This window comes from Nyctibius grandis, chromosome 3 (assembly GCF_013368605.1).
Source record: "Nyctibius grandis isolate bNycGra1 chromosome 3, bNycGra1.pri, whole genome shotgun sequence".
In the NCBI taxonomy this organism is placed as follows: Eukaryota; Metazoa; Chordata; class Aves; order Nyctibiiformes; family Nyctibiidae; genus Nyctibius; species Nyctibius grandis.
Genome location: NC_090660.1, coordinates 65,156,430 through 65,173,816, shown reverse-complemented (window position 1 = coordinate 65,173,816; position 17,387 = coordinate 65,156,430). Strand labels below are relative to the sequence as shown.

Genomic DNA, 17,387 nt, shown 5'->3' with positions numbered 1-17,387 from the left:
GATTCCCTTTGCTGTAATTGTTTAAACACCACTGCATTAGTATATAGATTATATGCATTAGTATGTGGATTCTTGGGTTTAAATGGACTGCATAAAAGTGTTATTACTAAAGCATAACAGCATTTGATGAAAAGGATAGGGAAAAAGAATCTATTAATCATTAAGACTGTTCAGATGTAATTTCTCTGATCTTGCCAAGCCCCTGGAACAGGACAGAAGGAAAGCACCTTCCTTTAATTAAAACACTTACTGATGAAGAAGTTTCTGCTGCCAGCCTTGCTGCATACCTGGCGATCAGCTTATGTTCTTCATCCAGGCGACTTGCACTGTCGAGCACGCTGCTCAGGGATGGAGGGGAAGGGGGGAAGACATAGGTTAATACACAGTAAAAATGACCATTGCTCTGTCACACTGTCCACTCACACATCCTCATTACAGAATTTAGAAGCAAAATGTTGCCAAATTAACAATGGCAGATGCTAACTGAGCAAAGGGGAGAAGTGGGAGGGTAATTTCCCTGGAAGGATCAGCTCTAGGGGCCAGGCAGCACCTTCCCTTAGAGGGAAATAGCAGCGGTCTGCAAGCCCTGGCCAGGGCCATGCAAGATGCAACTTGCAGACTACTCTGTCCAAAGAGGGTTGGGAGGCGGTTAGGACTACCAGTCAGCACTTCTTTTTACTTCTCAGCTCTGTTGTATTACCTAGAAGAGTGATTACTTTTTGGACAACGGATTAGTGGGAACCTCAGTGTTTGTAGAGGTTCATTTCAGAAGCTTTGCCAGATTTGGAAGAAAACACTATTTAGGACAGTTTTGCAGGGCACTTACGAACGCCTCATGGACCACAGTTTGGAACCACTGATCTAGGAATTTATAATCAGACTCTCTTATTCTTGGTTTATTGATATTTGGGAGTAAGATTTCAGAGAATCACATAAGCGTGCACCACTGATCCCAGACTTGGTCTGACTTTAACCTGGAGCCAACTCCTGCTGCCAGGATGCAGGAGTCTACTAGCACTGACTATGAAAAGGGTCTGCTTTGGTCATGTGCACAGAATCTCCATAAAATTACTCAGAAAGTGTAAGCACTTACTGCAAATATACTGCATTCCTTTAAAATACTGCAATGTATTACTTTCTTTTTTTTTCTGACACTATCAAAGGCAGACATTTCTCTCAGGTTAATCCCTTGCCAGCTGTCCTTATTTTAAATAGAGGCTATTATTTTGTCAGGTGAGCAGGAAAAAGGCAACACAGAGAGAAACTTTACTATTTCTAAATACCTAGAAGTTTGCAGAGAACCATCAAAACTAATAAACTGACAAAAAATGAAATATGAAGAGGACTTAGCTGACCCTGGATAATCCTGGGATTTAGAATCCTATATTGCATTACTTTTAGTATAAACAAGAGAAAAAAAATTAAGCCCTTAAGAAGAGAAGAATGCTTTGCTGTGTGGAATACAAGACAGCCCACAGACTATCCCAGACAGAGGTAAGTCTGAACTCTTTTCTTACGCCTTGGCAACTATCTGGTGTTTTGGCTGAAGGGAGACAGATACACACCTCCCTACCCACAGGCTCTTCACGGTATGCAAGTGGTTGCTGGAGAATGAGCTTCATGTCTCAAAAGAGTGCGCAAAACAAGGGTTATTTTGGGCCTGGGAATCTTATTCTGATTTTTGCCAGAAATTATACCTTGAATTTGAAAAGCTTTCCAGAGAAAAATGGCACTTGTGCAAAAAGTTCTGCTTTTGAAGAATTGGCATCTTTAAAAGGAAAAGGAAATATTTCTCCAAAATTTCTCAGTGAGTTCATATCCCCAGGTACCTCAGGGAACTACAATGTGCATCTGTTGGATGGCTTGATTAAGTCCACTGGGATTTAGAAGTTATGTTTGAAAGATGAGCAGTGGCTGATATTCATTGATCATTAAACTAAAGCTGGGAGTCCTGTGGATCTGTTATGGCTTGCTGAGGTAAGGGGAAAGAGACAAACATAATCTTTTCCTCATTCTGACAATAACCTGTGAAACCACAAACATGAAGTTTAGAAGAACAGTCAAGCTATGAAAAGTCAGACCCAGAGGGGTTCTGTGTAAGCTAAGCTTGGGCAGCAGACTGCACATAAGACTCCTGGTGGTAGATGAACACTGACTTTTTGGTTTTGGTTACGTTTAATTTATTTTGTTACGTATACAGCTTAATTCTGTGCTTACTCAGATTCTTGTGGAATAACTGATTTACTTTCTGAAATGACCCAAGCTAAAGGTATTTTTCTAAATTTATACAGTTCTGCCTCTTACACACTCATGCTTACTGTCCTGATATGTCACCCAGAGAAAGAAAGGGGCAAGCATCTCTTGCAGATACATAACATTACGCAAATCAGGTAATAAGGGTTATTTTCATGACAGTATAATTAATTTTTAATTTTTCCATAATGACTAAAACAACACATCCTAACAGATGGCTGTGAAAACAGTAAGCATTCAGCATCAATTCTCCTTTTTACAGCAATGTGCAACCATATTATCCATCCTGGAAAAATAATGGATTATGGTTCCACTTCTTGGCATAACACAATCTGCAACATAGTTCTGAGATGTGAGTTAACCCCTGAGACGATGACTTTACTGAACGAACCAAGCCACTGCAGCTTTTTCATTCTTACTTGCTATTTAATGTCTTTGACATATATTTCTGTGTAGGTGGATGTCATAAAATAGACGCAGCAGCATGTCAAATTTGGTCTACGAATGCCACAAATCACCGGCCCTAACGCTTTGTAAATTAAATTTCAATGTCTGAGATAAATTTAATGCTGGAATGTACCTATTCTATGTGATCATTAAGCACAGAGGTACGCACCACAGCGTTAGCCTCAACTGCCAAGACTTTTATGTCCCAGAGTTCTGATTTGCCATAATTCACTTCTGGTTTACTTCAGCAACTTCACAGACAATGATACAGTGAAATACAGACAAGCTTTAAAATATTATGAATATGTGTGCAGAATTTGGGACCCTTAAGAGAATTATTCGGGCATCCTTTTGAAAGAAACTGTATTTTGCATACTAATATCCTGCTGCCAATTCTCCTTTTCTAAAAAAGTTAAACACTTTAACACTGCTTCTCCATTAGTGACCATTTCTTTAAAGACTTTACAATTACTAGCAATAATTGGTCCGGCAGAATTATTATCATTCAGATGTGAAGTGAATATCCAATATTATCACCTGTTCAACAGGACTTCTTTTTTAGGCTTTAGTCGATTTGTGCAATATTCTACGGTCTAAAGGAGATCCATAAAAAAGGATCTCAAAACCGCAGGCAAAGGATAAAAAATACGATAGTCTCTGAACAACGGAGTAACACTGGAGGATCTTTGCTATTTCTCAGGCTTTAGATGTGTCAAATCAGCTTGTTTTGCAGTAGGCAGCCTGCAATAGGTGATATGGATGTTCCCTGATGGTCTTAAAATTATGTCACCACTGGTTAGAAAAGTCTCAGAAATGCCAGTCTCTCGTGAAATTTTTGCAACAGAGATATCAGTGTGGTATTCATGACATGCTCTTATTCTACAAACCTTCACTTAATAAATGATTTCCTATAGAAAATACTGACAAATTAAAGAGTATGTTTCTAAGCCTCAGGGCTATAAGAACAATGTCCTAACAGCAACCCACCAAATGTATTCTGAGGATTGTTTATCTGTGACACTTTCAGAATTGTCCTGGTTTTAAGGCACTTTAAACTGAGACACATCATCTGAGACCGCTGCTGTTGTTCATTTGCCATTTACTTTAGAATCATCAAGATTTTATCATCAAAATGTTATTAACACTCAGGTATGTGGGTATACTCATAAAAACTAACTCCGTTCAAGGGAGCCAAGTGTCTATACATTTCCTCTGTAATCAGTGGGTCTCTGAATTTTTTTCGTCTTTCAAGGAAAGATTCAACCAGCCTTCCTAGCTAGTTAGTTGTTGTGCACACCCCCTTAATAAAAATTTTTAAAAATACTATAGAATAGCATGGCACTTTCATAGTACAGAAATATGACTTACCACAGTACTACACAGTATAACATAAGAAAAATCAGAAAGTAACTTTCTATGGAAAAAAAATAACTTCCTACTGATATTTTATCTTATTCTGCACCTGAAAAGAACAAGACTAAAATATGTGGAATTAATATTCAAAACTAGGTACTGTCTCTAACTTATATGAACAAAAAGGAAAACTATTTGCAGTTAAAAGTTTTTTTTTTAGAATCAGACACTAAAGATGAACTAAATTAAATATCAGGTATTGGTTTTACATGCTAAAACACTTTACGATTAAACTAACCAAAACATCTGGCTAAGGGACACTCTTTTTCTACCCATACAGTTACTATGAAGAATTACGTCTTTCTCTTGTTTCTTAATTTGCCCTGGAGTACTGGATTCTAAAAAACCCTCAAGTAGCTTATTAGCCTGTGAAGGATGGAAAGGAAAACTTGTACTTCTAGTTGCAGTATCAAATAAGTGCAGATGAAAAATAAAGATAAGCAGTGAAAATTAATTAAATTAATTAAAAAACCCCCCAATATAAACACTAGCTACACTTAAAACAGGAAAAAGGTATACTGGATTGATCATTAGCTACTATAAATAGCCTGACTCAATACCTAAAAAACCCCCCCTCATTTTGTTTTGAAATGTTACTACATAGCTCTTAAGATAATTTTATATATTATGGTCACAAATTATTTCCGTAGGTTTTTCTTGCAGATGAAGGTCCAGCTACAACCATTCCTCTTTTCATCTTTGGCTGCCAGTAGCACTTGAAAATACGTGATGGCACATATGGGTATGTACATGTGGTATTTTGCAGGCAGATACAACAGCTGAGCTTGCTAGCTGCAGCCTCCCCTGAACCAGAAGCTACCTGACTATGGTTCACTACATGTTTCACTCAGGTTACCAAATCTTCTTAAGCTGCAAGGTGAAATAACTTGGAATAACACCATCCTAACACAGGTGTGGGGGTTCTGAGCAAACATCGGGGCATGGGCAGGAGGAGTTCACCTTTCCTGAAGATGCTGCCCCAGGCTATATGAGATGCAGCAGCTGAGCCTCCCGCAGGGGCCTCACCTACCTCTTCTGGAAATGGGCTTCACACAGGAGCTTCAGGATGGCAACGTTTTGCTTGCTCTTCTTGTCTATACCAAAATAGAAACATTCACTTTCTCTACTACCAGTCTCATTGCTGCAAAGCAGAAAATGGCAATGCAGCATGGTTTGATGCATGACTAGGACTGCTGTCCCTCTCAGTTATGTTTCTGTCAAAATCTAATTGGTATCTGAGATTGTTTCTTGTTGAGGATGCTGTGACTGCAGTGATTTAATGTCAGTAATCAGACATTATGTACTACGCTTTGCATTGGTTATTCAAACAATTAAGGTCATTATCAGTCACTCTCCATTCATCCCTCAAAAATAAATTTGAAGGATGTTATGGCACATAATTTCTATGTGCGTATTTGGATACAAATGTGCTATGACTTGGTGAGGTTGGCTCAAAAGCTTGAAGGAACAGGTTGGAATATACTGGATAAAATTTAGAGGATGAAGATGGTAAAGATGAGGCTGAGTACTCACAAGGGGAACTAACTGGTGGTCCTCACTGAAGCTGAATGAATCACAGACATGGCATCTAAAATGTCATGCCTGGCAAATCAGCCTAGTACCAAAAGTTACTCTAAAGCATGTCCATTCTTTGCTCGCCTCTTGAATAACTGTATCAAGTAAGTCACTCGTGGTAGGCAGGGTCACATTTCCTTCTCCCTGTCAAACGAGACCGAGTGGTAGCGTACTCCTGTCCTCAATCTCAGATGGGCAGTGACTGGTCTACACACATGCCCCCAACAGCTTGTTTTCACAGCCATGGTGTAAAAATTACTCAATAAGCCTGCTTTCTGGAAGTGTTTCTCCAGGAACGAAATTCCCCTTCAAAATGTTTTTGTGTTGAAGAAATGGTTTTCATTTTCCTCACTAAAAACTAGTTTGCCTTTTTCTTCCCCACTGGCACATTCCAGTGGGCTAAAGAGTAGAGAAGCAGGTCCACAACAATGAAGGCAGACTTTTTTTTCTACTGGGCATGGCAAATTACCCCGATTTTCCATTGGAGCTACACACAGAAGGGAATTTTGTAAGACTGCAGAGAATCATTTCATCCACCCTCTCAAAGGAAGTCGCTTATTGCCTTCTCTACATATAAGAGTAAATGGAGAGTTTCTCCTAACCTGGGAAATATTCTGCAACAGCGGTATGGGAAACTGAAGGGTTTGTTATGAGCTAAAGAAACCTCATGAGCACAGTTTTGTTAGAAACTCTGTACAGTTTTCTGCTCTGCACCACATTTTCTAGGGCCATACACTACACTGCTCACCACCTTGCTGGTACAGGGCTGCAAAGTCCAGAGTTTTGTTGTACTTGGAGAGGCGAGCCAGACCCAGCGTCTCCACTCCCCGGAGCAGCCTGCTGCAATGCTACCATCCGCAAGTGCTAGGACAGCAGGTGGGTTTAGTAGACAAAGCTCTGTATTCACTCCAGCAGAATTAATGAACTATGTCCAAGACACCCATTTAAAAACTTGTCATACTTGAGTCTGAATGAAAGGTAAGGGCAGATTTATATTCAAGATTGAAGCAATGCAGAAACCAGGCAGATTTAAAAACAACGCCTGACGTATGTAAAAATTGAAATGAATTCCTTCCTTCACTAGGTTAATAAGCAAATTCCTATTATTACTATTATCTTTATTTACATACTGTTACCATTCCTTACTTTCAAGGTAAGGTGAAGCTACAAATTATGTATCACTTCAAAAATTATCACCTTGAAAACGTGGTCTTGTTAGTCATCATGGTATTAAGATTTCTGTACCATCCCCAAGTCCTGCACTGACTAAAGCATGGTATTCCAAATCAATTTTTGTACAGCCATTCTTAACTAAGCAGTTATTTGCAATACCTTGCTACGTAACATCACTAGAGAGAATAACAGCAATTGCCACAATCCACCAACTTTGGGAGGACATACCCCGTATTCATATGCATTCCCTTTAGGTTAGTGCTCATAAAGAGCTGCTTCAGCTTGTAGCCAGGAGGAAACAGTGAGAGCATTTGGCCGACCAACGTCCCTTTCCTGGGTTCCCCAAAGGTGCCAAACCTGCACTAACCGTGCGGGGTTGCTCTGCAGCATGTTGACATACAACCCAATGAGTACATGTTCATCGGCCAGCCTGTCTGCAACATCGAGGCTGTACTGTAACCTGAAAAGGGGTCGGGGGAAAGAGGGTGCGGTCCGGATAGACAGAGGGAAATAAACAGAGAAAGCAGGAGCAAGTGAGATTGTGAAATGGGAATTTAGGATGAATACTTAAGTGCTCTTAGCAAAATAAAAACCAAAAACAAGTGCAGAAATTATTTTGTTATTATTGCAATGTATATGTTAAGTATTTAATGGCTTAGGATGGTGGAATCCAACTCGATTACAGAGCCAGCCATGGAAATCGGTGACATGCCAGATTGGGTCAGGGACTGGAGCCTTATAGTACCATTTATTTCAAAATACAGCAAATTGTGAGGTCAGCATTATTTGCTTTAATATACTATGTATTGCATGTATACATTAAATATATGTATGTTACACACATGATTAGCATACTGAAATCACAAGTTGGATTTACTTGGAAGTGTCCAATCAAGACCTCACGCATCCAGGTGTACATAAAATTTAAACATGCCTTACTTAGCTCATTGCGTTAATCGGTTATCACAATTTTCTCAGGAAAGATGTTTATAGAATGCATTAAAAGTGGGAGGAATAGAGGAAAAGGTTTTGGTTTAGCTACGTTAGTGCAAGCTACAAAAATACTCTCTCTTCAACTTACCCTTTGCCTTTCAAGAAAGCTGGAGCAGCCCTAGCCAGCAGTTTGCTCTGCTCTACTTCAGTATTCTTGGAAGGAGAGCTAGTTAATAAGACAGGAAAACTAAGAAGAGGGTAAACAGTGACGTCTGAAATTAATTACGGAACAGATTTTGGAAAAACTCATTCAAGTGCCCTGGACTGAATAGAAATAACAATAGAAGCTTTAAAGAAATTTTAGAAAACTTCCGAAGTGCAAAGTCAGGAATTAAGAGTTTTCTCTCGTGTTCTCCAAAAGCAAACGATAAACCCTTCACTACAGAAAAGACAAACAAAATGTGCTTCTCTCACAAATGGAGAGCTGAAGGCTTGTGTAGTTTCCAGGTGGACTCTGAGATAAACATCATCTGAAATGTAGCTTTCAAGCTGGGAAAGCTTCACCACAACAGCTATGTTGCTTTTCTCCACGTTTGCCATAAGATAGTTTCAATAATCTGTGGAAATGTGCTTATTTAGACCCAGTAATGGGATACACCTGTTTAATTTCCAGAAGTACTGTTCTTCTGCAATTTTAAAAAATAGTTCATCAAACTCACTTTTTTTTTTTCCTAATTACAGTATGTAATGGCTAAAAATGGAGAGATTGAAATGTTAGTTTTTCGTTCATGCTGCAGCATTTTTGGTTTAAAAAACAACAAAGCAAAAAAAAACCATTTCAGTTTCTTCTTTTTAAAAATTCTTCACCTTTATTTTTTGTTTTGGCTACTGATACTGTAAATGTCTTTGTTCAAAAGATGGGTGCATAAGCATGCATGCACCTGTGCATCCAGGGGGGTGTGTGTGTGTGTGTATAGGCAGATGATGTTGCACAAATGTGATGCATGATGAATCTGAGCAGATGTGGCTCAGATGGGTCCAAAGATCAAAACCTTTAATATTAGGACAAAGAAGGAATTCACTAAGATGAGGTGTGTGTCATTCTTCTCCTTTTGGGAGGTCAAGGTTGGCAGTAGGGTTCTGAGAAGGATGGTACTGAAGGGTGTCCTAAGAACCCAAGCTCTACTGATTTATAATAAATCTGGAAGATAGCTGAATGAAATGCTGTACTGCACAGCAAGAAAAAATGCTTGCTTCACATTTCTATGCCCATCAGCATGCTACTTATGCACATTGTGCTTCCACTGAAGCAGTATCCATGCAGATAAACATGCTTCGTGCCATCTAGAAAGGATACATTTTCCACCTATGTTTTCTTCCCAGTTACAGAAGGAAAATGCATTCAAGGGGTACAGGGTGTGCCATTTCAGCCAAAAATGCAGCATTTGGTTCTTAAAGTAAAGATAAATATGTTGCCACAACGGGAGACCAAAGACCCCAGGGCAGATTTTGTGCTTTGCTTTCTAACAGTGCAGTGTGATGCCCCCTCTACCAACCAGAAATTCTCCTCTCCTATGCTCCAGAAAAAACACGGTTAGGGTGGAAGGACAGGCAAGTAAATGTTACTCATTGAGCAACGGATATCATGTCTATCAATGTCCATTTCCTTCTTAGTTGACTAAGCAAACTTATAACTTCCAATCTCTTCTTATGAGTTGTGTTTTCTAAGCTTTTCTGATGTTTGTGTGTCTCCTCTGGACTGTCATGCTGGTTAGCATATTTGTGCCTCTGCTGTTGCCCTACACCGGGTGCAAACCTCCAGGCTGATGTCTCCTCCTCCAGGGAATGAGTTTTAATGGCTTTCCAGATGATGTCCCACGGTCAGATGCAATCTAACAATCGTATCGCTGACTTCAATTAGTTTGTGGTTCACTGCAACTGCTAGGTCCTCTGTTAAAATATACCCATCCATCCAATTATACTCCATTTTTATTTGATTATTTGCTTCCTTGCTACAGCACTTTTCACTCAGAATTACTGAGTTTCCTCTAACTGATTTCAGATCATTTGGACATCAATCACTACCGTTGCAACTGAGCTCATTTTTTAATTTAGAAACTGCTCTCCAAGCACTCCTTCCCATAACTATTTCAATCTTCATACCATCTACAAATTGCATATACTCATTCTACTGCTCCCACTAGGTCATTACAAGAAATAGTGCATAGTGTCTGACTTAGGATAGCCTTCAAGAATCCCAGCTGATATGTCCTCCTCCTAAAACGACAGCAAACTTTTGAAAATGTACTTAGTGGTTTTCAATGTTGCTCTTATACTAATTTCCCCTAGTCCATATTTCCTTTGGGTACTTCTGTGTCATCTGGGACTATGTCAAAAGTCCTTTTAAGGTCAACCTGTATCATATCTGCTGCTTCTTTTTTAGCCACTGGACCAGTTATCCTGTCAATGAAATAAATTAGTTTGGTTTGACATAATTTGTTCTTGACAAATCCTTACTGGTTATTTCTCATTGGCTTATTATCCTCCAGGTGCTTATTAATTCTTTCATAATTTCAGTATCTTTGGATACCAAGGTTAGGCTGCCTCTTGTATAATCCCTTCGATCTTTGTCCCTGTTTCTGCCTTCAACCTTCCTTCATTTAAGAGAGCTGACATTTGTCCTTCTTGTTCTTCCACATCTTCCTACATCCTCCACATATTCCCCAAAATACAGCTAATACTTCAGAGATTTTTTTGGCCACAGTGAGCTTCTCTGTGTCCTACCAACTGGAACATATATTTTAAAGATATGTTCCTGTTAAAATGGAACGTTGTTGTAAGATCTCAAAGAATGCTTTCTGTTCTGGTTTCATGGGGATAAAATTTATAGAATCAATTTTCTTTTGCATTTTGTTTCAGGTTGTGGCCAGCTGTGGTATGGTGATCAAGGTCATTAGCAGTGAAATTGACCCAGGCTGTCCCACAGGTGTGTTCTGTAACATTAACGTCATGTTCACTACAAAAGGCAAAGCTTGGGGGGGAGGGGGGCCTCTTTTCCCTCTTCCTCATTCTCAATGATTGTTGTTCCTGGAGCAATTTGCTGCAACTCTGTGGGCTAAGTATGATTTTGTGTGTTTTGTATCACCATTGATATTGGTTTCTTTATTTTATTAAATCTGTTTAAATTCAACCCACGAGTCTCCCTTCTTTTCCCAATTCTCTTCCTTCGTCAGGGAATGGACACTGGGTGAGAGAACAACTGCCTATTGTTTAGCCCTGGGTGTGGGCTAAACAAAGACACTTCCCCATCCAAATTAAGAGACAAAACCTCCAACTCTCAGTATGTGTCTACAAAGATGTAAACCTAACAATATTGCTGTAAATGTTATTCCCTCTTTAGCGTCTACCTGTCTATTAAACAATCAGACATACAAACCTTTCCTTTAGCAGGTAGAATATTGCCAATGAAATAAGGAAGATTCTCATCTTGTTCTGAAAGCAACATACGAAGGCAACATGCAGTTCAAGTCTACCACACTCAGAGACAGATAGAAACATGGACAACAGCAGCAACCAGTATGTTTTGCTCCAAAGTTAGTTGTTGTCCAGAAATTTGGCCTAATCTCTTGCTATGCCTGGGTAGAATATCCAATTCTTTTTAGCTTTTATGTGGAGTTCAAAAAAGGCATCAGCTACTCTGACTCAGCATTAAATAAAACTCAATTTCTCCTTGGCTATGGGCATTTGATGCTATACTGCATTCTTTCTATCTACCACAGAATTGCCAAGTAATTTCAAGGTCATCAGAATCTGCTGTGTCACTCCATTTATTCCATTTTAATTACTCCTTTAGAAGAGTTAAACATATTAGCTGGGGGGGGAGGGGCTGAGAAAAATGCAAGAAAAAAATGTTCTGTTTCATCTTATGCCACTTTAGCCCTATAATTTGATAGCTTAAAGAAGACATTTATTAAGAAAGAGATCGTATCCATTACTATGGTAGCTATGTACTTCAAGGCAGCACTGACAGCTTCCAGCTGGGGAACAAAAGAATCCAAATAAGGAAGAAAACAGTAATTCAGGGTATAGAGTTATTCCTCTTGACTGGACAGAAGGGTCCATAATGCTCAGTTTACCTGTTTTGACATAACATATCCAATCCATTGGGTTTGCAAAGGCATTACCTACTCTGCAGCAATATTCCCTTGTTCTGCTGCCTCTAGGTAATCAGAGATCACAAACCAAATGCGAGATTAAAACCTGATTATTAGCCACAGCAAAAAAAATTACAGGACTTGTGGTTTTGATCACATATTAGCTGTCATTGTAGCAAATGACTGTGATTTGGTATTTGGAAGAAGATCACAGATTTTTTGTTTCTTCTTTTCTAATGTAAATGCTTAAAGTTGTTCTTCAGCTGTACAGAGCACGTTGTTGATATCAGTTTCCACACTGTACATATTTAGAAGAAAGGTGCTTGTAATTGTCATGCCAACCTCCTCATATAAGCTCTCTTACAGACTTGGTGGCTTAAACTAAGCAAAGCAAGCAGAGAAATTTTAAGTGGACTTTGATTCTGAAGTGGCTTGAAGAAACGAAGCATCATCTCAGGGAAAGCCTGAATCTGACCTCCTTTGAGCTTTGGAATAATTGCATACCCACCCAAAATCGGTGCTTCAGATGCAATTAAACTGCAAATAACATAATGATCAATCTCCTTTCAGCTGTTCCTCACAATCTGCCATTGTATTTACTAGTTGTCAAAGATCTTTCCTCTAACAAAGATTCTTCTTCTTCCCAGTTCATTTCACTTTTTCACTCATTAATCCAGAAACAAAGATGATATCATGCTGAACTTATGAGACCATATCCATTTCCAGCAGCAGAATGAGTTGGTGTGATGAATTCAGTTGCTGCTACAGGGACAAACTGGTTGCAAATGGTTATGTTCTTATGTGAACACAACTAGCTGAAGTAAATACCATGGGAATGCTACAAATGACAGTCTGTGCCAATTCTCCTTTCAATAAACATTCTAATTACATAAAAATTTTCTTTAAAGCTATCTGAAACCTCTGGACTAGATTGCAACACAAATTAAAGTAACCATAAGTTATCTGCAGTGAAAACACAGCCAGCAGAGCTTTTAGCGTTGATTACGTTCAGCTAGAAATTTTACCCTGAGTTTGTACAATTTTTATTATCATATGAATCACAGAGCATTTAATATAAAATCAGCACAACTGCAAACAGAGCTGTCAAAGTCTGTTTCTCTGATGTACGAGAGGATGAGCTTCCACTAATGAGGCCTGATTTTCCCAGGGTAATAATAATAGTAAAACCTAGAAGAATGAATTAAGATACTGTTGTAAGTCTAATACAGATTGAAGAACTTGGCATTTAGCAGAAAAGTACCTTGGTCTCAGTAGTTTGTTAGTGAATTATGGCTAATGCTCATGGATTAATCAAAAAAGAAAAAAAAAGAAAGGTCATTACACTCCACAGTAAAAAAATGGGGAAACTGTTCTTGGCCAACTGCATATTTCTGTTATGCAGAATGAAATAGGCTCTTCCTTCAGGTCACTAAGATGAGAGGGACTGCTGGGAAAAGGGTGCAGCAACCAGAGGCACTGGCCCAAATCCAATGCTCACTACATACATGGGAAGTCTTCATTAGCTTCAGTAGGATTTAGACCCGCCTTTTCTGTGGCCATTTTGAAAAGCAAAGCAAAGGGGTCTGGGGAAGGTTATTGGCAAGCGGCGCTAACTGCAGAACAATAATCACCAGCAACGAGAGCCATGGAGGAGGAAGTGGAGGCTGGCTGTGGGATATGGAGTCATTTCCAGGCTCTCGTGCAAGCCTCTCTCGTTCCTTGGTCAAGAACACAACAGGCAAGTCATACACTGATGATGAAACCATAAAGGTGTAGCTTTTTCAGTTTTCCAAAACAATGTTCCCAAATTCCTCTAGATACATTAATATTAACCCTACGTGAAAGGGTAGAATGAGAGATTTGTGCTGTGCAGAAGCAAGAGAAGTTGGCAAAGCCCACAGCCAGCAGGAAGTCTATTCAAAGGACTAATTAGAGCCACAGAAACCCTCTAGCCCACCAGAGCCTTCCTTAAAGAGTATCTTTAGTAGTTTGGCAGAATTGCTAATGATTTAGTGCATGAGCTACAGAACTACGGCGATTAGTGGGTTAGTGCTCTCATACTGACCGTGAGTTGTTGTGAAGCTGATTTACATACAGCTTTATAAGAGAATGCTCATCAGCCACAGGACTGGCTGCATTTATACCCCCAAGTAACCTGAATGATTCAAACAATGAAACTTTGTTAATACCCCAAAAAGTATACACAGAGACCAGTATGTTCAGAGTTGGTTCATTACAATAAATGCAATTTGCAACCACTTAGAAAAGATACTGACTTGACAGTTTGTAGGGTGCTTTCTCTTTTGAATAAAAAGATGCAAATTAAATTTATAAGAGATGAAAATAAAAATAATAAGCTGTCAAAACACTTAAAATCCTGCTAGGTCAATGAAACAAAAGTTACAAAACTTTTAGTACAAGCAATATAATTGCTTTACATATCAGGGTACTGTTAACTCTAAAAAAGCCAGAACTGACTGCTGCATCATGGAGACTTTTTGCTGTATAAGGATGTAATACTGTCCACTCATAACGGAAGTCTGGGCACCTATGGTTGAGGGGGGTTTATTGTCTCCTGCCTTCGCAGGATTCTCCATCAAGGAGTTCTTCCTCTAGGAGAGAAGGAATTCTAAGAGCTCAGGAATCACATATGTTTAATCCCCATAGTTAAAGACAGTCAGTTGAATTACTAAAGACCACAAAAGTAAAATAATTAGGAATTTTTCATATGTAAAGAAAAACAAGCAGCACAGTAGATAGTGCTGTGATTATTACTGCAGGTCCCTGGCCTAAATGGCAAAGCATACTTTTGCTGAATGAGCATAGGGACTTCTTGGGGATAAACAGAAGCAACAGCTACACTCTTAAAGAGCATTGCTCTTATCTTAAAGAGCATTGCTCTTAACGACCTGTACTGGAGAGGCCACAAATAGATTATCCTGCCTTGCCCTGGCACATACAATTCCATATACTCCAATAACAGAAATGAATTTGCATTTGCAGTCTCACTGTCTGTATAGGCAGCAGATCTGGTATTGGGGGCTGCTTTGAGACTGGCTTCCAAAAAGCATCTCAGTCCCGCCCAGCAGCTACTTGCACTAAGATAACACTGAAAGTTTGCTCTTTATAGCTCCCAGTAACAAAGTTCATAAATCAAAGCAGTAGTAAACCCTCTTCACTCTGACACTGCAGCGTGGTACGCTCCAGGTTTGGTTACCCATGCATACCCAGAGATTGTGTTTGGTTATTTGGGAACACTGAAGCACTGACACGTACAGCAGGAACCAAGCAATAAAATGCACTCAAGGAAGACATGTCACTTGTCTTCCCATGTACAGCAGGATGTTATTTTTCTGCCACCTTCTCATCTACATGCATTGGTAGGCTTACACAGACTGGGTGAAACAGCTAGCAAATGTTACACACATATTTTGGCCATACGAGCCAAAATACTGAGCCAAAACGTACACACTCAGCTGCAAGCACCTTTTCTTTGGGATTAATGTTTCTGACCACTCTTCTCTGGTTTGTTTGCTGAAGGGTCGCCATATGCCGAGACTACTACTTCTCTCTTGTAGCCTTTAATGAAAATCTGAATGGTTTAACAGGAGTAAGGGTGTCTTGCTCTGTCTTGCAAGAATGAACACATTTTCTCTTTGTTCATAACATATCTTGCAGTACGATGCAGGCGTTCCCAGTAGGCAACGGCATGTCCCAGTTTCTATTCCCACAGTGCTGCTACAAAATGGCTTCTCACCAACAGCCCATTTTCAGCCCCTATAGGAGGGTGCCTAGGCTGCATGTGAGCACATTTAGTGGGATGTAATGGTTCAAATGAGAACTAAAGTTCTGTGCTCTGTTGTGAGGAGTTTGCGGTGCCCTAACGCCAGCTCTCCATCTAGATATCTTGGTATCAGTCCAAATTAACCAAGGCATTTTCTGCTCATGTCTGTTAATTTTATTTTGGCTTTGGTGGTGTGCTTTTCGTTTTTTTTTTTTTTTCTTTTTTTTTTTTTTTTAAATCTGGGGGCGAATTGAAAATTGAAACCTCCATCACTCTCATACAGTGGTTTAACTTAACTTAGAGTAAGAACTCACCTTCTGTTTGCAAAAGGACTTCCTGAGGGAACAGAGTGGGAGAAGAGTGTGTCGTTCATGCTGGTTACAGGTCGGGGGGGCCTAGAAGAAGGCAAAATATCCATTTGCATTAATTTTGCACAAAAGAAAACTCATCAGCAATAGTAGTTACAGAGAATTAAATGAGCTTCTTGTTTGAAGTAACATTACTACTGGCATTTTCTGCTTTAAGTAGAAATAGTTCCAAATTAAAGATGCTGTGTTTTTAAGCAGAAGTTGACGAAAACACACTGTTACTTAGGCCTGGAAGGAAATAATGCTTTTGTGTGTTCTGAGGTGGGTTTTAAGCAACTGGCTTGATTTTTTTTTTCTGCTTTGGCAAAATAACCACTATGCCATTTTTACTTTCCAGAGCCTGTAGTCCAGGGTACAGTCACTGCTTCCAACCAGCTAGGCAGAGCACTGGTAGCAGGTTTGCTGTGGCAGCATAGAGGTCTGCAGGGGGTAACTGCCAATAAATTACACATCTTTTCATGAGATTATCCCTGGCACTAAGCTCCATGCTACCATATCCACATAGTGACCACAGGTACCCATAGCTCTCAGTATCCCATAAAATAAATGTAGTACTAAACTGGTTTAATTGCAAAGCTTTTCAACTGGTATATCAAACCCCCAAATCAAAATTTAAAATGCATATCTAGTTTAAGAGGACCCATTAATAATGATGGGTTTTATTATTATATTATTTCCTGCTCTTAGTAAAAATGAAATGAGAACGAATATTTATTTCCTCTGCTTTCTTTTATTGTCTACTCTTAAAAAATACTTTGTGCATAATTTTTCCTTCTGTATTCATTAAAGAGAAATTTCCCCTTCTTAATGGACTTCTTATGCAACATTGGGCAAAAGATATAGATACTCTGGAAAAACTAAAAAAAAGGTTATTAAAATCACAGGGTTTTCAACTGGATAAGAGCAGAACCTGAAGCCATATATAATTCTGACTTCAGACTGTCTGTATTTCAAGTTGGTTAATGTCCCCTTTAAGCTCCGTGAAAGATCTGTCTTGCTTTCTGAATTCTGCAGATATGCAAATCAAAATATAGTAGCCATCTGCAAAATACTCACTGGGCTCTAATTGTTCAAGACAACCGGTCACCCAAACCATTTGTAAGAAATGAATGAATCCAGTTCTACACAGAAGGGAACTATTACTGTATGTTTTCTTTCTTGTTTTGTAACTGTTTGTCAGAAAACAAGCACAAATGTGGTCTTTGACAAGCCCAAATGGATTTCTCAGCATAAAAACACCATATTGATTTTAAGTTTAAAACTGGAAATAGAAAGATGTAGGATTTA

General features: G+C 39.2%; 1 protein-coding gene across 12 annotated transcripts in view; it reads right to left on the bottom strand.

The window, feature by feature from the left end:
- Positions 1 to 17,387, bottom strand: part of DTNA (dystrobrevin alpha) — a 244,482-nt gene that overhangs the window by 32,837 nt on the left and 194,258 nt on the right. For 11 of the 12 annotated variants that reach the window (XM_068396052.1, XM_068396053.1, XM_068396055.1 and 8 more), the window contains 4 exons: positions 16,047 to 16,127; positions 7,943 to 8,020; positions 7,229 to 7,321; positions 251 to 338 (listed from right to left, as the gene is read on the bottom strand). In XM_068396052.1, the coding sequence (XP_068252153.1) occupies positions 251 to 338; positions 7,229 to 7,321; positions 7,943 to 8,020; positions 16,047 to 16,127 (340 nt within the window). The remainder of the gene's footprint in view (positions 1 to 250; positions 339 to 7,228; positions 7,322 to 7,942; positions 8,021 to 16,046; positions 16,128 to 17,387) is intronic. The other variant, XM_068396054.1, reaches the window with a different exon arrangement.